General features: G+C 40.4%; 1 protein-coding gene across 1 annotated transcript; it reads right to left on the bottom strand.

The window, feature by feature from the left end:
- Positions 1–17: 17 nt before the first annotated feature.
- Positions 18–21,044, bottom strand: cfap43 (cilia and flagella associated protein 43). Its single transcript, XM_084375042.1, has 38 exons — positions 20,927–21,044; positions 20,446–20,699; positions 18,609–18,705; positions 18,331–18,498; positions 18,085–18,235; positions 17,770–17,914; positions 17,579–17,661; positions 17,289–17,420; positions 17,058–17,174; positions 16,871–16,948; positions 16,131–16,279; positions 15,795–15,898; positions 15,415–15,564; positions 13,459–13,619; positions 13,173–13,331; positions 12,938–13,068; positions 11,069–11,234; positions 10,573–10,683; positions 9,365–9,442; positions 8,364–8,489; positions 8,174–8,278; positions 7,977–8,093; positions 7,284–7,478; positions 6,866–7,072; positions 6,603–6,689; positions 6,282–6,362; positions 5,605–5,733; positions 5,390–5,509; positions 4,527–4,634; positions 4,213–4,302; positions 4,043–4,131; positions 3,706–3,916; positions 3,376–3,488; positions 3,083–3,242; positions 2,773–2,937; positions 1,595–1,675; positions 390–543; positions 18–314 (listed from the first exon to the last, which is right to left on the bottom strand). Exons 1-38 carry the CDS (start codon positions 20,953–20,955, stop codon positions 139–141), a joined length of 4,977 nt encoding a protein of 1,658 aa, XP_084231168.1. The 5' UTR covers positions 20,956–21,044; the 3' UTR covers positions 18–138.
- Between the last annotated feature and the right edge of the window lie 49 nt (positions 21,045–21,093).

The raw sequence follows: 21,093 nt of genomic DNA, 5'->3' as shown, positions 1-21,093 counted from the left end.
ACACATTAGACAAATCATACATTTAATCAGTTTTATTTGATGCTGCTGCACCATTTTTGTTCACAGCTTGAGTTGTACATTTCATGTAAAGTAACGTGTAAATAAAACCTTGTTATCTGTTTAAAAATACGACTTTGCTCAGCTGTGTTTCAGCTGATCAAGTGAAGGAAAGCTTCTCATCCTCAGACGCTGGACTTCAGCCCAGAGGTCAGCCAGCTCATCTGCCTGTCCTCTGGCAAGGTCCTCCAGCCTTCTCCTCTGGACGATTTCCTGGTAGCGCTCCTCTGTTTCAGCCGCCTGATTTTCCTCTGAAGCTAAACACCAAACAAGCCACATTATCAGTCTGAACAGAAAAATCTGCAGTGTGTTTCATTAGAGAGTTGTATCACCTGTTGCTTCATAGATGTGTCTCCTCTCTGCCACAGTCACCTGCATGTCAGGTAACTGCTGCTCTACTATTGCGGTCTTCTCGGCTTTCTTCGCCGCCTGCCTGTTGAGCTGTTCGATCTTTTTTATGCGATGCTGCACACTCTGTAGATGAGTCTGAAAATATTTGATAATGATGTGTATATTGACTTGAAGCACCAAAAACAACTCGACAGCATTGACTCTTTCCAGAAATCATGACCCAGCTTACTTAAGATAATCCACAGACTGTGTTGTGAGCATTTTCATGTGGGAACTGTTTTCTTTCTACCGAACTACACCAAATCCCTGTGGGCAAGGAAACATGCATCTACTAATGGACGAAAGGCTCTTGCTCGTAACAGCGATGGATGTAAGCATTCATGGGATCTTCCTCAGCTGAGCTTTAATGATAGTTGGCAAAGTTATCCAGCCTCTCCCTCGTGAGTAGATGCACACTTCCTTCTGCACAGTGATTCACTGGGTGTAGTTCGGAACAAAGAAAACAGCTCCTGTGGACTCTTTGAAAAATAACTGCTTCAAAAGCCTTTTTATCCTGCCACGACTATCTACTACTCACTGAGGAGAGTGTTTAGTACTTAACCCAACAAAAAAATTCTTCATGTGAGACTTAAATTAATTAAATGTTAACGTTTAAGAGATTAGAAAAGCAATTAAATTTAGTAGAAACAATCAAGTTGGTCTGTTTTCCTTCAAAATCCTCTCAAACATCGGAGACATTTTCTCTCACTTTTATTTGAAAACAAACCACACGTGCTCACAGCACGTTGCTCGGCATGTGCACATGAGAAGTTGCCAGAGTCACGGAGGAAGTAATGCTGTGGTCCACCAGGAAGGCGGAGTTGGACAGCGTTTGTGCCCAGCGCAAAATGGATGAGACACAAGAGATGAACACGCTGTGGGCCACCGACATCAGAATGCCATCTTATTTGCCAACAGGCCGATGTCAGTCAACAAGGCAAATAACGCCCAATACTGATGTTAGGCTGATAAAACGGTGCAACCTTAGTTTCTACAAAAAAGGCCTGTGGATTATCATGAGTATCCACAGGCCTGTTTTAAAGAGAACACAGGCATCTTTACGGCCGATATCTCTTAAAACTTGGCTTCTCGCAACAGGTTAGCAGAAAAATATGTATTTTTGATCTCACTGTTGGTTTTCTGTTACCTTCTCCTGGAAGGCTCTATTTTTCTTCAGAATGGAAGCCTGCTTGGACATGCTGCTCTCTCGATCTGTCTTGTTGAGGTACTGCAAAGAAAAAGTGAATAGCTGAAAAATAACTGACGTGTGAAATGAGAACTCAGAACAACAGATCAAGTCTCCAACAGGGGTTTTCTATCATGCGTCAACTCTTTTGATGAAAGATCTCACAAACACTCATGGCAGAAACGCTTCATCATGAAATGCCCCAGGATGGATTTGTTTACATGTAAGGTTTTTCTCCCTCAAGGTTTCAGGGGGCCTAAACAATGACAGGAAGCTGAGTGCCACGCCTCGGCAGAGCTACCTGGACCTTGTGCCAGAGGAAACTGGCACTGAGGCCTGGAAACATGTTTTGTTTCATGCCATGCTCATCCACTTTTTTGAAAATAAGATGATGGGTGACTCATTTGATCTTAATGTATTCTTTCATTGCTCAACCACCACCTCCCTGTTATTTTTTATACGGCTAACATGAAATTCCTTGTGTTTTTTTGTGTGTGAAGGGGTTAATGGACTGCGAGCATGAGTGAAGTATGTTCTTGTCAAGTTTTGTGGTATGTGTCTAATTAAACTGCCTGTTGACGCCTTGGACTGACATTTCCTGCCAAATGAAGGAGATGAGCTTTTCTGTTTCTCCCAGAATTTGAATCTTTGTATCAACACGGAAATAAAGACAGCATAAGTCTTTACCTGTTGGACTTTAAAAGATGCAAAAACAGAGAAAAAATGGGGTGGGGTGTTTGTGTGAACAGGGTGTGTGTGTGTCTGCGATCATAAAAGATGATCCATCTGTACTCCAGGCTGGTAACAATTTTCTGCTCGCAAAAACATCTGACAATGCCAAAACCGAAATACCTGCCGTCATATCAGCGACTGAGGTTTGACCAAAAATGCGAATAGGGTTTAAGTTTCATCCCAAATATTGAGATTTCAGTGATATTACAAGCAGATGTTGAACTTTTGACATGTAATTGCCATATCAGAATTATGTACAGAGTCGAATCTGTTTACTATCTGGTAGCATCATTGCTCAGAAAGTGTTATTTGGTGGTTTTTATCCAGCTTTTGTAGAGATAACAGGTCCCAGAGGAAGCTAAAAAGAAAGCAGAGTTCGGGTGTTTTAGTATCCTGATTACACTCACATCCTGTTGCTCTTCTGACAGTCGTACCATCTGGATGTCCCTCGCCTTGTTGTTGAGGTCCTCTATCTGCATCCCCATCTTCTTGTGCTCCCACTGCAGCTGGATGATGCCCTTACAGAAGTCTTTGCGCTCCACCATGGAGGCGATCTTCTGCTCTCCAATTGTCTGAACATATCGATTATTATCGTTTTACAAACACAGACATCTTCATAACTAAGGTCTGTCATAAGAATGTACGTCCTTGTTTTTAAGAATCTGAAATGAAAGTGTCTGTGTGTGTGTGTGTGTGGTTGTGGTTGTGTAGTCTGACCCTGATGCTGCTGTTTAGATCCTCCACCACACTCCTGTGCAGAAGTACGGAGTCAGTGTAGTCAGGAGTCAGGTCTGTGGTCGACACCTCCACCTGGCCCTGTTTGAGTAAGACCTGGACCATCATGTCCGTCAGGAAGCGGTTCTTCTCCTTATGCAGACTGGGAGAGAACAGGACAAGGGAAATGTTAATTTGTTTTTACTATATCACATATGATTATTGTTACTGGGAAAGACACTGATTTTGTGGCTTTCTACTACTGTAATATCTAATGTGCAACATCACAGTCATACCTCTCAAGTTCATCAGAGATATTTTTTATTTCCTGTTGAGCAGTCTTTTCCTCCTCTCTCCTCCGCTGCAGGAACGCCTGCATCTCAGCGAGAGTCAAAGCTTTCACTTTTACCTGCAAACGACGAGTCAAACAGTGAGCCTACAACTATCCACAAAAAACAAACAATCATTGGGTAAAGCTTCCGAAATCTATTTGAAAAAAAGTGAAAATGATACATAACAATGCAGTGATGGCCCATGTATGGCCAATAAAAGAAGTTAATAATAGATGTAAATTGCTACAAATTGTCACATAGAGCCCCTTTAACCTGTCTGTGGCCTTACTTTACCTTATGCTCACTCTCTACTTTTGTTTTGCGGACAAAGCAAAACTTCTCCCAGATTGACGGGTTCAAGCCTTCTGGCATATTCTGCGGCGCATCCAGCTCCTCCATCGCCTTCAGCATTTTACCGAGCGCGTCAGGAGCTAGAGAGCCGCACAGACGCTGCTCTTTCAAAGGGTTGGAGTTGTTGTCGGACTGGGCCCTTATCTTTTGAGCCCTGAGGCGCACAAAGAGACGGACAGTGCTGCAGTGCTGTTCACTCATGCAGAATTATGATGTGGTTATCAAATCATGTAACTTTCAGCACAACTGCATTATGTTTGTGACTAAATGTATTACAAACCTGGGTCTACGCTTGAATAATCTGTATAGCTGATCGACCAGATGACTCTGTACATCAAAGAACTCCTTCCTGAATTCTTTGTCAAGAACCTCGGGACACATGGATTGATTTTATATTATAAATGAGCTCTTACAGTCACTATGATTTCATTATTCTACCAGCCGGCTTACTCTGTCCTCAGCTACAGCGCTGTCATAGTTCTCTTGAAACAACTCCACTTCTTCTTCGTGTCTCTTCACCTCTTCCCCAATTTTGTCCTGCTGTAGAAATCAGTAAGAAATATAAGTGGCATGTATGTGAAATTGTGACAGGTTAAAAGCATGAACGAATTCAAGTACCGCACAGGTTGGCTCTTGCAAAAACACGCCTGAGGGATTAGCAGCTCTTCATAGATTTTGGAAGAACACCATCCACTCACAAATAACAGAATCTGAAGCTGGCAGCCATAAATTCCTTCGGCATTACTGTGTTCACATTTTCTGACCTTGTGTGCCGTCGTTGTTTCAAGTTGGTGCTTGAGCTCCATCTCTCGATTTCTCATCTCCTCCTCTATCTGAACCGAATACACCAGATAGGTAATCTTGAGCTCTTCCTGTTAAATACAAAAACGACACTGAACAGCGTTTTCTACGGTGTCACACACACAAGATCTCATAATTATCTCAAGGAGGAAACCACATTGAGAAGAAAGGACCCTTCATCTTGAGTGAGGAACATGAGGAAAAGGGAGAAAAAGGAACTGATGTAATGACTTAATGTGTCCATTATGAGGCTGCTCAGACCTGGCGTCAACACCTGTCCTGAGTGATCTGGTCACACTCAGCTCTAAGTACAGGTGCCTCCAAGATGCATTGAGGACGCGCTTGAGATCCGACATACACATTTGGAGGTGGTCTGGACCGCATGTGACTACATTCTTTAAGCAGTGTGTACGCACACGTGTCCTCAGCCACACTGACACTGACTCACTTCTTAACCGACGCCCCCCGCTAAACAAGAAGAAGCCACAAAAACAGGCAGCATGCATTACATGGTAATGTATGTATGGTTCGCTGTACCATAAATTACACGTGTCAGCAGCAGATGTCTGCGAACGCACTGTTTCAACTAAGTATTGAACTAGCGACGGCAATATCGCCAGACTCCCTTACTAAGAGTTGTTGCGTGAAAAGAAACTTAACAAGCTTTGCAAAACATCTTTGGCAGATTCTTAATCATTGGTGCCGTCTTGTAAATCTGCAATACATCAAGTTGTTTCTTGTTAAGATGTTAATTACATCTGATAAAGAGTCCAACCACGTGTCACCTTCATGTACCGCAGGTGTGTGTGTGCTTGTCTTGGCTCACCTGATATATCGCCATTTCACAGGTCACTTTCCTCTCAAAAAGCTTTCTCAAAGTTTCATCAAACCTTTGGGTTGCTTCCTTGGTGGATGCCTGCATGTTTTTCATCTCACATTCCAGTGACTGCAATTACAGAGTTGATGAGTTGACTCACATTGATCACTGATCACAAGTTCTGATCATATTTCAAAGAACTGTGAATGTATCGGCCGTAATACCTTTTTGTATTTCTCCTTCTCCAAACTCAGGTCTTTGGATTTCTTTTCATACTCTTTGTAGACTTTCTTCTCCTCCTCAGTCCAGTGGATGCCAGGTTTGGTCAAAACAAACTCAGGCGGAGGTATTTCCTGTGGAGTCAATTCAATAGAAACTATGTGCCCTTCATGCTGATTGGTCTAATTCAACTGACACTGAATAGAAAAGAATTTAAGTTAAAAAAAGCATAATTTGCAGGAAGTTAGAGAATTAGAGGCTGCAGCGATGTAGTGTTGTGTTTACGTCATAAGAAGTGACGGCAGGAGGCAGGGAAGAGTTTTCTTTTGCTCTTTGATCTGATTATATAATAAATTAACGTCTAATAATAAAAAATATACTATCACATGTGACGAAGAAGACTAATTGTTACAGCTCTAATTTACAGTATGTTTCTATGTTGCTGATAGATTTAAGCCTGCTGATTTACTAAAAATAAACTTCACCACTTCCCTGCCAGATCTTTACATCAGCCTGGTTTCAACATTTGAACTGACAAAGAAGATAACGCTATCTGCAAATCCAAATGTGTTTCATATTGTCTCTAAATTTATTGAACAAATATGTGAGTGGAAGTTTCACTGGACACTCGATATATTACTTTGTACAAAATAATTTATCTGGGATCAGTTCATTGGCCCACCGTTTTCAAGATGTCCTCCCGTTTCACTTCAAGCACTCCGTCCATCATGTCACCGAGAGCTCTGTCCATGAAGTTATCACCCTAACACAGAAAGATCTCATTAATGACAGAGCTGAACTTTTATTTACGACTTGCTGCATCCACTGTACAGACACATAAGACAGTGATGTATTTCATTTCATTCTGGCAAAGGACTGTTACATGTATGCTTGCTGTCATCAGCAGTTGCAGTTTTTTTTGTAGATGGAAGTATTTGAAGAATTTGTAAATAGCGACAAACAAGAGTTAAAAAACAAAAACACATTTGTTATGGCAGCATACCTTGGCAGCCAGACGTCTTTGCTGTTCCAACTTCTTCCTCTCCTCCTCCTTTTTCTGCTCCGGGGTGAGGAATCTTTCTGCTTTTATCTAGAGTCGGACAAAGGTGCATTATCTCTCTGGTGAGGTGTGAAAAAACCTCTGAAACAAACATAATTACATACAATTTCATATTTCACTAAAAAAACGCACAAACCACAAAGCAGTTCAGGATGTTCTGTGAACTTTTGTCAACAGTTTAAATGTTTCGTGAAGAGGTCAGTCACCTCAGAGTCGTCCACAGTGAGCAGCCTCTCTGGCTGCTCGCTGTTGGTCAGGCTGGGCTCCCACAGCTCCTCGTTCATGTCCAGCTCCAGCATGATCGCCCTGATGTGTCTGTTCCTCTCCCTCGCACGGTTCAGCTCCTGCACCTTCTGCCTGTGCACGGCCTCAAAGTCGGCATTGAACGCTGTCTTGACGCGATAAATCACATCCTGCATTCGGAGCCGAGTGAAATTCAGCAAAGAAAAAATACTATTTATGATCAGTTCCTATAAATACCTTATTTTATGCGCTCTTTATTTCACTTTCTTCGTTTTAGCTAGCTAGTGTTTTGGGCACTGTTTTGGAAAAGTACTGTATGATATAAAGGCATCATTGTCACACTTTTGCTGAGCTCAAGCTGTTTTTTGAGCAGGTTCCCACCTGTAGCAGAATTATCTGGTTGATCCTTTGTTCTGTGGTTTGCAGGCTGAACTGATTGTAGACGTAGGGATTTGAATATCCTAACTCAGCGGAGAAACTTCCCGTCACAGCAGAACTCTCCGCCTCGTGGCCTTCCTTCCCCGGCTCTTCCTCCTTTGCGATGATTGTGTTGGAGCCTTTCTTTAAGTTGCTCTGCTGCAGTTTAAAGGTGGAGACGACACTTTGAATTAGAGAGAATCTGTGGCCATAAAATTACAAACTTCATCCCACTGAAGATAGCTATCGTATCAACTCTCTTTTAGCCACACGACCATAAATCTAGAAGGGTGTCAACACTGTTGGATTGGCACGTGTTCAAGCATTTTAAAAAGCTACAACCTTGAAAGGTCACAGATAGGACTGTGATTCAAAGCATCAAATTATTTTCCAGCTGCAAACCTGTTTTGACTTGAGTGGTTTTGCCATAAAATGTATTCCCAGAGTGTAAAAACCCACACACTGAACACAGACTTAAGAAAATGTAAAACTTTTGCTGCTGTGACTTTGCATGCTGCCTTTTCTGTTTCACATTAAACATATTGAGCAACATATCATCAAACTCATTCTAACTCGTCACATGTGCTCCTCTCTGCAGTGTTCACAAGAATCTCAACCGCAGATTGTTCAGGCCTGTTTTGGACCAGTTTTGCTTACGGTGCAAGCAGCCTCTTCTAACTTCCTCATTTTCTGAACCCTGCGAAGGTCCTCCACCTCTTTCTCTGTTTGCTCCTTCAGTGGGTAGTTCTTCACCTCATGCTCAGAGTGAAAGGCCTGTGGGAGACGGCCAGAAGTGATTTTAAACTCTTACACACTGTGATTATTAAGAATTATAACACTATAAGCCATCTTACCTTCACAGTCCTGCCTTTGACCTTCATAGTGTCCCAGCATTCTCTCTTCAGGACATCACGGAGGTAACATTTGGCTAAATTCTCCCACTCAATCTCATTTCTCACCTACAATGACAGTGGCTGCATTAAGAAACCCTGTAATCATGACCTCAAAGCAAAATTAGCCCCTATGTTTGTGTGTGCGATTTACCCGATCAACTTCCTGCTCCACCATGGCCTCCAGTCTCCTCTGCTCCTCAACATCCAGGTTGAACTCGCGTTGTTCCAGACGCTCGATATCTGGGAGGTTGTCGTTTTCGCGCATCATCTCCTGAATCTGACAAAACAGAAAACACAGTTAAATCGTCATACTGTTTGTTCGACAAACGTTTTGTTTTGTTTGTTTTTTCACTTTCAATTCAGTGTTGACATAAGTTGACATTAGCATGGCTTCATAGCTTGTTTACATGTGTATTTTATATAAAGTATTTCATTATTATTCATGTATTTATAATCTGAATTCTACAAACAGCTTTTATTCTCAATAAAAATATATATTATTTGTTTATTTATTTGTTTATTGCTTGTGAGTCTCTCTGCTAAACATGGTTTGTCAACTGATTTAAACTGTCTAGACTAATCATGTGACTGGTTGCATAACAATATATGACAGCCCAAAGGCGACCATTTTGTATTTGCCCTGATGAAGGCCTCATTGGCTGAAACACAGGGATGTTTTTACTTATGCTTCAATATCCATGAGATATTAAGGGCTTTTTAACTCATCAACCTCTTGAGAGCCTCAGACTTCCTCTTCCTTCTATTTTATTCTTTAGCTTTTGAGTGCTAATTTATTTTGTGTGTATGTGTTGCCTGGATAGTTGCTGCTGCATATAATTACAGGGATAAGTCTTATTTAATTGAACAGCGCTTACCAAATAATTTTAACAGCACAGTATTTGTGCTTACACGCAGTGAGGAGTTTTGTTTTGTCAGCAAGTTTTTGCTATGATAAGTTTTTTCTTGCTCAAGAGTGTATAAATATCTTCTTAAGTAAGGACTAAAACAAATATGTAAGGGGAGGAGAAGACACTCCTGATGAAAACTAGCCGTTCAGCTAACTCGGGTGAAATTACATTTGTTTGAAAGTTGATTAACGTACACTGTCCCTTTTTAAAAATGAGGAATTAAATTACATTGTAACTCACTTACAGTGTCACGTAACTCTTTGACTGTGTTCCTCAGGTTTTTCTTTGTGTCAGAGTATTGCTCATTTTCTTCTTTTAGAACCTGTTTAAGATAAACAGATAGAAAACAAATGAAAAATGAAGTTAGTTTTGTTTATCAACCTTTCGGAAATTATTTTTGTGGCAATTATCAAACTAGAACAACCAAAATATTACAGCAAAGGACATTTAAAAACAAAGTGCTTCACCACATCACCAAAAAATAAAATAAAATAAATATACCAAAACCCAACTGGCACACAATTCACGTGACAAGGATTTGTATAACAGAGTTAAACCAGAGGATATAACCATCTCTGGGCATGGAAGTCCGCAAAGGTGGCACCCTGCACCTCCGCCCTGATCGTGACAACTCATATTCACCATAGAGAGGGTGTGATACATCGCTGAGGATTGTCCGTCCTTTTCCTGCCACCCGGTTCTCACAAAGTAGTGAAATACTGCGGGGTTGTTGACCCGCAATGTTGCTAGACATAGTCACAATCTTACTGAGTTTGTTCTTTGCTCAGAAATTCATGATACTCTCTACAATAAAGTACTGATTCAGTTAGAATTAGAGTTTGTGCTGTGTTTACACCTTCGGGCAGTAAATTAAACTAAGTGTCAGACATCGTGTTAATTATCATAAATTTCACAACATGGGCAGAGAAAATAAATCACATGCTATCCAACATTTCGTCACTCAACTTGATGTAGCTTGATTTAAATAGAAGTCCTCACATGACCGAGGTGAGTCAGATTAGAAAGCATGTTGTAGCATAAAAGCAGACTGGAAAGTGCCTCGGCCCATTTGCGATACGTGCTTTTCAATGGGGCGTAGAACCCACATTTCAAATACTGCCACACCTTCGGTATCAAAGTATTGTTATCAAGAAGCTTTTTCAGGTGACAAAGAACTGAACACTTTTTTACAAATGCTTATCAGCTTCATAACACTTTACAACTTGCTAATTGGTTGTTTTTCTCACTCAACACATGATGATAAATCAAGCTGCTGCTCAGAGAGGCTGTGTGCCAACCACAACACGGCAAGATATCACACACAGGTGCAAAGGGCACTGTCGTAACCCTCCACCTGCAACGGCGTAGAGACACGAAAGAGGTATCTAAACATAGTTAACATTGTTAACATTATGCCACCACCGCAAATTTCACAGTATGTTAGTCACTAACCGCCTCTCGCCTGCTTTCCAGCCAGGTGGGGTGTGAAGGTGGAGCAGACAGCAGGCTGTTATAACTCTCATCCTGCTCCGTCACATCCACAGACTCTGCTTCAACACTGACCTGCACATTAAAATATAACAAACATGTGGATGCATAAAAGCATTTGCTTGAGCACATTGCTAAAATACTAATCTAGTTGAGTAACGAAAAAGGCTCTTGCATGAACAATAATTAAATAATTAGATTGAGCAATATTCGGCAAGATTTATACCACAGTGCCTTAATTAAAAACACAAAATTGTTCTTGTATGTTTGAAACAGCTCAGAAACAAACTGTTTTCTTACCGACACTTCACATTTATCCTTATATTATTCAGACTTACTGGAATGCCTTACATTTTTTCAGTTGGAGTGTACTGTCTGGTGTTTCAAAAGCATCAATACCAGCACAGTTCGTACGCTCTTAAGCAGCACTAACTTACTGCTAATTTATAATACAGTTTACCTCACTTTCCTCTGATTTTGCAGTGGCAGCTGGAGACCCTTGGCCCCACTCAGGCCAGTCAACGAGGACAGGGTTCTCTGTATTGAATATGTTCTTCAAGAGATGATCCATAGACTTGCTGTACTGGGTAGCTTTATTCACCTTACCAGCATTCACACCTTTAATCCTGTGTGAAGCCATGGAAACACGTAAGAAATACACAATAACAGAGCAGATAAGTGGATATATTTGTTATGAACAGGTCGACCAGATGAGAACGGGTGAAATTAGGGACAGGGAAGTTGGGCGTGGTCAAGGTGGCCTCTGTAATTTCTTATAAATTCAACAACGTCTCAACATTGCCCTCACAGTAGCTGTTAGCTGTTATCAAGTCACGGCACAAATGTACACAGCTAAAACAAACAACAGCCATAACTCATGAAGTATACGAACTGCTGTAGGCATTGCAGAGTTGGCTGCAGGGTGACACCGAAAAAGTGTTTCACAACAACCAGAATTTAACGTTTTTATAAGGTTGTAACTGATCAAAACTGTTGTTTAATCTAATTTGTGGGACAGTTAGGACAGGATTCTGGATTTCGGACAAATGCTTAAAATTCAGGATTGTCCCAAATTTTTCAGGACGTCTGGTCACCCTAATCATAAGAGGACTGATGATGACCAGTTGATCTATAAATCCCCAAAAATATAGAAGTCAACATTTTTATAGCGTGTTTAAATGGAAATAAAGCAAACTGTACAGTAGATGTGTTTGTCCCTTTCTCTCTTATGATGAAATTACTTTTACATTAGATTTTACACCACACATATCTAAAATGAGTCAAAGCTGTAGAAGAGTGAATTACACAACAGATTTTTTCAGTAAATGCAGTCTAACTGTGAACAATCACCTTACAGTGAGTCTAAGAGTAGAAGAACCTTAAAGGATGAGGCTGCCGGTATTCTACCATTGTTTTATTCCCAACAAATCCCATGAAAAGACCAAACTAACAGTAATCAGTTCATCCCTCTGTAATTTCTGATTTCCCTAACCTGTCTTTTGCATTCAACACCAAGCCCATTTGTTCCTACTGAAAACATAAATCTTTAAAAACTGGTCACGAATATATAGTTTCATTTTTACAAAGGGTTTTAAAATAATTTCATAAAACAGTTGGACACTGGAGTTTAGAGTGTATTTGTTGAGGACAGTTATTTAGCTGTGAGTATTTATGGCAGCAGTTTTTGGACAACATTGATTTCTATGGCATAGAGGAATAAGCTATTTAAGGCTTTGGCTACACAGACAATACTTGTCAATCTATTGTTGGTGTTGGTCTTTTTGTAGGATTTGTTGGAGATAAAAGGAATGAAACAGGAAGGAATGAAACAGAATATGACCAGCCACTCCTTTAAATTCCCATATCATCAACAAAGAAAGCAGCTAATAGATTAGACACACAGTGAACCATCAAAAGATGTAAGGGGGAAAAAAAGGAAAAAAAAACAAAACATTAACACAACAGGGATTTCAGATAATAGCAAAGTAGTAACAGCTGAGGAAAAACAAGAAAAGGTTTCTTAAGTTCAAAAGAAAAGCACACAGGAGCAGCAGATGTGGAATGTGAGTGGGATCTGATTCATTGTGGAGATTGTGCTGTAAAGTTTACTGGATCTTTGTTTTCCTCAAAATTATGACCATGATCACCTCCAACTCACCACTTTAGTTGTGTTTATTTACTATTGTTCCACAGAGCCGACACTGAGAGAGGAAAAACTCTGTTTTATGTTCGCTCAAACTGCAGAAGAGTGACATCACTACTGCGAGCAACAGTTCCCTCTACTGTTCGCAGTGGTGCGCTTTGTTAGACAGGCTGCTTTCTGCTTTACCTCAGATCGGCACACACAAGGGAGCCATCGTTAAAGCCAGCAGTGAGGAGCGTCTGGCTGTCTGCAGAGAACGACACGCTCCGAACTCCACCGCCACGGTATGAATGACACTGCAGCTCAATGTACCGCTCCTGTAGGGGCAGCAACACCATCGTTATACACACAACAGACAATGAAATCATGACTCAAATGTTTACAAGAAAAAAATATAACAAAAAAAAAGATTAGCAGCCACCATGGAAGCAGTTTCTCGGATGCGTAGGAGGCCATCTCGGCCTGCAGAAGTGAGCCACAACTTGTGAGGAGACAGAACAAGAGAGGCAGGGCCCAGAGGATGACCCCTCACTTCCTGCTCTGGTCTCAGCTGGACCACCGGCTGACTGGAGTCTGTGTCCTAGACACAAAGCAGGATAATGACTTCCTTTATGTTAACACCCAGATTAAATGCATCAATGATATTTCAGGGGAATCAAGACAGAGAATTATGTTTACAAGAATCAGAAACATTAGCAGCAGTAAACCTGAGGAAGCTGAAATCGCTGAAGAGTTTTCTTCTTGTGGCAGTAAGCAAAGACCTCGCTGACTCCCAGGACACAGGACTGAAGTGGATGAGGCACTTTGTATCTGGACACTTTGAGGACGTGAGGAGACAGGCAACCATGTCGGTCTACACAGTCTGGACCTGCAGGTAAGTAGAGTCACATAATAAATATATTCAGTGTTTCATTCACCGTAAAAGATCTTGTGTATGAAATGTTGAAATGTCTGTACCCTCACTACACTTCATTTTTTATAAATTATGATAATCACGGGTCACATCTCCCTTCTCACTCCCTCTTCCTCTCTTTCGGCGGGGTGGGTTGAGGGGGGAGGGAGTCGCAAAACTGCCCAGCAACAACAACCGCTTATATTTTGAGGAAGTGGATCAGATGATTTATCGTGGAATGTGTTTGTTGTCTTTAGATTTTTTTTCCCTCCCAATTGCTGTAACGATTTCCGTGGTGGCCTGCCATCGCAAAATGTTGCAAGTGAAAACACTGATGGTAAAAAGTAAATAAATAAGTAATTAGAAACAGTCAGGCTCCTTTTCATGTTTTAAACAATTGCAGGTCTATAGTGATGATAACTGCAGAGCGCCTGCTAATCCTGCATCTACATATCCACAATAATACTGAGGGATTCTCCAGTAATTGCTCCCAGCAGCTTTGTGTGGAGAGTAAAGGAGCTGTATCAGTTTAAGCATTAGACAATACATATATATAGTTTTTTTAAAGTATTTTTTGGCCTTCCATGGCTTTATTTATAGGACAGTATGTGCAGAGTTTGACACTATAAGACTATTTTCATATTCATTGCTTGAAGTGTACATTTTCTCTGTGCTTATTGAACACAGAGTTTTACTGTTTGATCCACTGTGATTTTCACCACATCACAAATAGTTTGGAAACCAAGCCTGTTGCAGTGTTCAACTTACACAAGTGTGATGTGAAAACAGACTTATAAGAAAATTATGAGACATTTCCTGTGATGTAGGTAAACTTTTGAAATGACACATATTTAGGTGAATGTAATTTTAAGGTTTTCCTTCTTTTTATGAAATGACGACTCTTATCAGTGATCAGTCAAAGAACAGTCTTTTTTACTTCTTAAAACATGTCTGGAGCGGCTCTTTAACCATCATGTAGGTAGCACACACTACAATCATGTTTTATAATCCCATTTAACCTGTGTGGGCACAACTCCCATCTGACTTAATGTTTCTTTCCTTTTAGAGACTCATTTGTCTCCTGGTCTATCTTGTTCAACATAGTTTTCCAGTCAGTATAAATACAGGGTGTGTTTCTGTAAACCCCTCAGACGCTTTTCTTTCTTTTCAACAGTGTAAGTGACGACATGTCTAAACATTTGGATCACAATGTCCCGTTGAGTACTATTAATGGTTTATGCTAATGTCTGTGGATGGGTTTTTCTCTTTGGAAGCAAGTCCAATGTCAAAGCACATCCATGGATGAATGATGAGATTCCCAGAGTTAAAACAAGAAGAAGAAGTCCAGAAAACTGCAACTCCTTTATTTGCTGCTTACAGATTTTGTAACCATAGCAAGCCGCAGGCCATTATTACTCAGTTAATTTCTCCCCACTAGCACAATCCTTGGCTTTTGGTTTAATCACCTTGTAAATCTCTCTCACCTGCAGGAGATGATGATTCATTAACTCATTAACTTCCAGTTGCAAAGTAAATTCTTCACTTCTCTCATGTCTGCGGTGGACCTCCCGAGTTGCTTTAGATCAATATCACCCTGTGAGCTTATGAATAATTTGTTGCATGAGACCCTCAACCTCAATGTGCTCTCTTTTATAAAAAGTTGGGTGTGCACCAGATAATTGCATGACGGCCTGTGATTAACAAGGTTAAACAGGTGCCAAAATAAAAAAGAGAATAAGTCATGGATCAATGTACTCCATCAGTGTTGTACCTGTAAGGTCACTCGCAGGCAGATAGAGCACCGTGAGCAGGCTACCATCATGATTTTTGCCCTCCTGTTCAGTGCACAGTGCGAGAACTTTCACCTGCTCACAGTCCCTGATGCACTGAGTGGACAGCGACAGAACCGGTCCAGGAACAACTGGAAAAGAAAATCAAAGGACAAGAGGAGGCGGGTCAGCTTGATCTCGCTCTATCTTTCAATAATTAAACCTGAAATGACTAAATACATTGTTCTTTTTTAAGTTAAGTGTTACAGTAAGAGGACAATCGTTTCCTGTACATCTATTGATCAGTTCTAAGGTAAAAAAAATAACAAAATGCATTAATATGAACAGCGTTTTGGTATGTACAGAAGAGCAAGCAATCTACCTGTGTATCCTATGACTGAAAACTTCTTTGATGGCTTTGCATCTAGTACATAGATATGTGAATCTGAGGCCCCAGTGAGAAGGTAGTGTCCCTCTTGATCAAAACTGTAAAAAGAAAAACAAACACACACACACACACACACATACACACACACACAGACATCTGGTTTAAACACACAATAAGAAGGCGTGTTACCATTTAATGTGACATTTTAATTTGCTTTCAAGACCATGAGTGGAAGACCAGTTGTTCCCTCAGGGTTTTATGGGTAGAGATAACAAATGCCTCTACTGTATAAATATATGATGCGATACTACATGGGTGGAGGATACTTGCACTAGGTGATCCACAGGAGCGTGGTAGAGATGAACCTGGTGCACCAGGCGAGGCTGCTGCTCCCTGTTCAGGTCGATGAAGAGGACGTTTCCTGCAGCTGTTCCAACAGCCGCGTACTGTGCGATAGGACAACAGGCCAGACTTCTCACCTAGACAGACAAAAAATTACAAGTTTTTAATTTACTTCTATTCCGATAAATGTATTTTTTTATTTAAGTCATTTTCAACAACCAATGAGAGAGGCATCAAGTAGCAGCTGACGATGCTGCAAAGCAATAAAAAACATTCTAGCCCTTGAGACTGCGTTGATGGCATCTCCCCACTTTCATGCTAATCTCCATTTTGTTTCTGCCTGCTTCCCGATGACATCACGTGAGAGGGATTACGTTTGAACCCAGCTTCAGAATCACAAAAGTGGTATTCATCTGTGAAGATTATCTTGCTGAACAAAACGTTTAAGTATCATAAAGTTGTGTTTGCCACAGAGCTTATTTTCTGCAATCACTCAAAATCCAACAGGCTCTTTGTCAAGGGAACCAGGCCAATGGTTACTTCTGGGTTATGGGTTAGTTTACAAAAATGCATCATCCCATCCCTACACACAATGGGATTTTTTAAACTGGTTTAGTCACCCCCTGCTGGTCATTAGTAAGAATGCATGTTGGCACTTCATCTTTTTTTTTATACAGCCAATGGGCTCGACTGATATGTTCTGAATGCTCATATGTCGTCAATCTGACCTCGGTTTGAAGAGACAGGGAACCGAGGCAATCTCCATCTGTGGACCACAGCTGCAGCTCTCCGGAGTCCCTCACTGACTGCAACCAGCATAAACACAGACATCACAACTCACTTAAAAGACACTGACCTAAATTACACATGCCATCACGAGACACTGTAATTCCTGAGCAACACAATATGTTTTACCACACAAATTTTCCTGTCAGTGCGCGACAAAGCTGCTGCCACAAAGTTGCCACTGAGAACATCCAGGACCTTGACAATCTCATCCGAGCAGTTTGCGTTCAACGTGTAGATTTGCCCCTAAAGAAATAAAAGGTTGTTGTATTCTCAGATTGTAACATATATTTGCTCTCGTGTAACATGCTATTATTTGATGGAATAACATGTTTTGTTTATTTTTTTATGAATACTTACTGTATTAGAAGATAAAAGCAATGTTTTATGGTCAGGGGAGCTCATCACAGCTGTGACAGGCCCGTTTAATTGCCATGTTTGTGTGATGTTGATCTGAGTTTGCTTGATTTGCAGACAGTGCATCACATTCCCCTGCAAAACATAAGGATTTTAAAGAGCTTTTACATTGGAGTGACTGAGAAATCCTGATGACACTGCAAATCATATTATCTATTAGCAGATTAATGTATTAATCTTTTTTTACATTTTAAAGGTGTCAAGCAGATGTTAACGAGTGGGTGGGCTTGTACCTTTCCTAAAGCGATCAAACCGTTCTTGTGAAGGGTTAAACCTTGAAAGTGGATCCGTCTGAGCTCGGGGATGGCATCAGCAGCTAAACAAAAGTGACACAAAAATCTATATGAAACAACATAATTACTCCCAGTGAGTTAAAAATATCAACCACAGCCCAGTACTAGTCCCAGTGTTTGTGTTTGTTTACTTGTGGGATTGAAGAGGACTGAGACAGAGAGGCTCTCCGGCTCAACGAGAAGCAGAAAGCCTTCCCCACAGCCCACATAAAGCTCTGATGTGGCTGTCCAGCAGATGGCAGTAGGAGTTAGTCTGGCCTTGGCGCAGAGTTTAGTCTGTTTAAACACATGTTGAGTTGTGACAGTTTACATTTTGTATTAGTTTGTTTGCTTGATAACAAAACTGTTTCCCTAAAAAACAGACACAGCTGTATCACCAAAACAAACATATTAATTGCTGAAAGTGTATTTATTTTGTTGCCGTTAGTGTGATAGTGGGACAATACCACAATGGTTTCTGCCTTGTCTCCTTTGATCCCTGAGATGGCTGATGGTGGCATTTCTGGGCCAAAATATGGCGATTTGTCACTGACGGTATGAGAACTGGCCACCGATCTCTCAACAGAGGAACCATCAGCTGCTGGAAGCTCGATCACACTGCAACACAACAAATATTACATAGCAGGTTTCACTTATGTCCATACATCAGTTTAGATTTTAACTACTTGCTTGTGCAGCCAACTCTGCTTTACCTCGGTTTCAGGACATGAAAGCTGGCACTCTTCTCAATATTCCAGACAGTGAGGGATCTGCTGCCCAAAGCACAAAGCTGGAGCCAATTCAGGGGGTTGAACACCAAAGAAATTACATCTCGCCCGGCCTGTGGTTGTGAACAAATGGGCTCAGCGGTTTCCCAGTTCCTGCATGACACAGTCATGGTTACAGTAACAGAGCTGCACTGCCTAAATAAACATAACTGAAACATAGGTGGCACGCAATGTAAGGTAGTGTACTGGTTTCAGTGGCTTACCACACTGTTATGGTGTGGTCTGGTAGAGCGGAAAAAGAGCCCAAATAAGGACCACCATCACTTAATGTCAGAGATGTGTAGCCCAGCTGTGCTGTTCCTAGAAGACAGAATAAGCGGTTACTGTTTAGGGTGTGTGACAGAGAAAATTAAAGTAGGAGCGATGCATGCAAACAAATAAAGCAATTAATCTCTAAAGAAAATTACAATGAAATCACAGGAAAAAAAAACAGCGGTGGAAGTAACTCAAGAATCGTACCTAAGTACAATTTTGAGGTATTTGAATATTTCCATTTTATGTTACTTTATACTTCTAGTCCACTAAATTTCAGTGGCAAATATTATACTTTTTTTTTTTTTTTTACTCCTACTTTTATTTTAAACTTTTGTTTCACCACAAATTCTGATTAATAATAGAAATGTAATCAACAAGTGAAATAAGGTTATTATTATAATATACATTATTAAGATGTGCCATTCTAGTTTCAATTGTTATACTGTTTATTTTACACTGTGGTACTTAAGTAAACGTCTTAGTACTCCTTCAACGACTTGATATGACTATAATAAAATAGCTGTGAGCAGAAACTTGACTGTTGAGTTTCCTGCAGCTTCCATCTGCTGCTGCTGTAAATACTGAGCATACATATTGCTTGCTCTGTTGTGTAACCGCTCTGCTGTTTACTGAACTTAGTCTGTACACACACTGATTCAATTCACAGCTGATTGCTTTGTGATGTCTCTGGGACGGACTAGTGTTTAAGAAATGCCAGGGTTTTTTCATTAGCCTACACAGGCTGAATGTATCAATGAAAAAATGTTTGGTGTTAAAACTTTAATCTTTCATTTAAGAAAAAGAAGATATTTTATTTTATTTGTAGCAACAGAAACAGTATTTAGTATCTTTAATTGATGGCGGTACTGGTTATCAGCTGTCAACGCTGCTGAGCAAACATCTTTTGTGTCCAGAATCAAATTACCCGGGTCATCGCTTCCATCAAGCAGCTGTATAAATTTACCTTTTATTCTTGTCTGTGCAGTTCATGATTTCTCGTGCACCAAATATTATGTTTCAGTGTGTGTTTGAGTCCATTAGTGGTTAGAACAATACATCTTTTTCCAGTCTTAATGTACAGTATGTGTCATTTTTAAGATTATGAAGGTTTGTTAATGTGAGAAAACATTTTTGCTTAATACAGGGGTCTGAACCAGTAAACATGTGGAGAGTAAGATTTGCAGACCAGGGCATCTCTGCAGCTTTCATTGAAATTTGGACCTTTATCATAAAATTGCAGCTACTGGGATTTGGATATTGTGATTGCGATAATATTTTGATTAATTGTGCAGCCCTTCCCTGAAGCTAGTAATAAAACTGCACAGTCACGTGAATGTTATCAGCTCAACCAAAGGTAGATTTCCCTTCTGAACTTTTCACATGGTTGATTTAAATGATTGTTTAAGGAGATGTACAGTGATCCGATATTTCACAAAATCAAAGATGAGAGAGAAGTCCAAAAACCGACACAGATTTGTGAATCAGAACTTAGTTTGAACTTGCTTCACCTCGAGCAAAGACAACAACAAAATGCGGCATCAGTATTAATAATCTATTAGCATCACATATATCAGTTACAGGGGCTGAGTACTTTTACTTCTGAAACTTTTTTTGTTGGTGATATTTTCTTTTTCTGTGCTTTTGCTTGTAATGTGGTATTTCTACATTATGGCATTGCTACTTTTACCTAAATAAAGGTTTTGTGTTCTTCGTCTTCCACCTCTGACAAAAACAACACCTACTAATTGTCATATTATGGCAGTTACATTGATAATATCACCTTACCTTTTAGTTCACACTTCAACTGAAACTCGGGGAAAACGTACACAAATATAGCTGGAGATAGCTTTTGCTCCGAGAAAGCAAACATCCCATTATTTGCATTGACTGTCAAAGCTCCAACACCTCGTCCAGGACTCTGAAACACACTTTGTGTTTGTGTCTCCAGGTTCAGGAAACAGAGATGACTCCCACACGCATAACAAACTGTTGTATCGTCGACAAACTCGATATTCTTGTTAGTAAAACCTTGTATCCACCTGGAGTGAGTAAAACAAATACATGTTATCTACATAGAATTACATTCACAACATTGGTAAGTGTTTTTTAACGACCTTCTGAGTCTGTCAAGCTATGTCATGTCATGCTAACGTACACACGAACTGGGGCTCAATTAGCTTAAATTAGCTAACTGTTGTAATAAAAACAATAATGTTAATGGTGTATACAGTGCACAGGAGTAAATATAGTTGTAGGGGCGACATACCTGACTTTAAAACTTCCAATGTCATCCATTTTAAGATAAAAAATAAACGTACAAACAATAAAATTAAAGTTATTTCTCCAACACGACAGACAAACGAACGGGCGAGTCGTTGCGTATCCCTGGCAACCAGAGAACTCCCCCTTGTACGCTATTGGCTGGTGTTTTGT

Source organism: Pagrus pagrus (assembly GCF_965226575.1).
Source record: "Pagrus pagrus genome assembly, chromosome: 15".
Lineage (NCBI taxonomy): Eukaryota > Metazoa > Chordata > Actinopteri > Spariformes > Sparidae > Pagrus > Pagrus pagrus.
The sequence above is the reverse complement of the archived record's forward strand: the minus strand, read 5'-3'. Positions and strand labels throughout refer to the sequence as shown.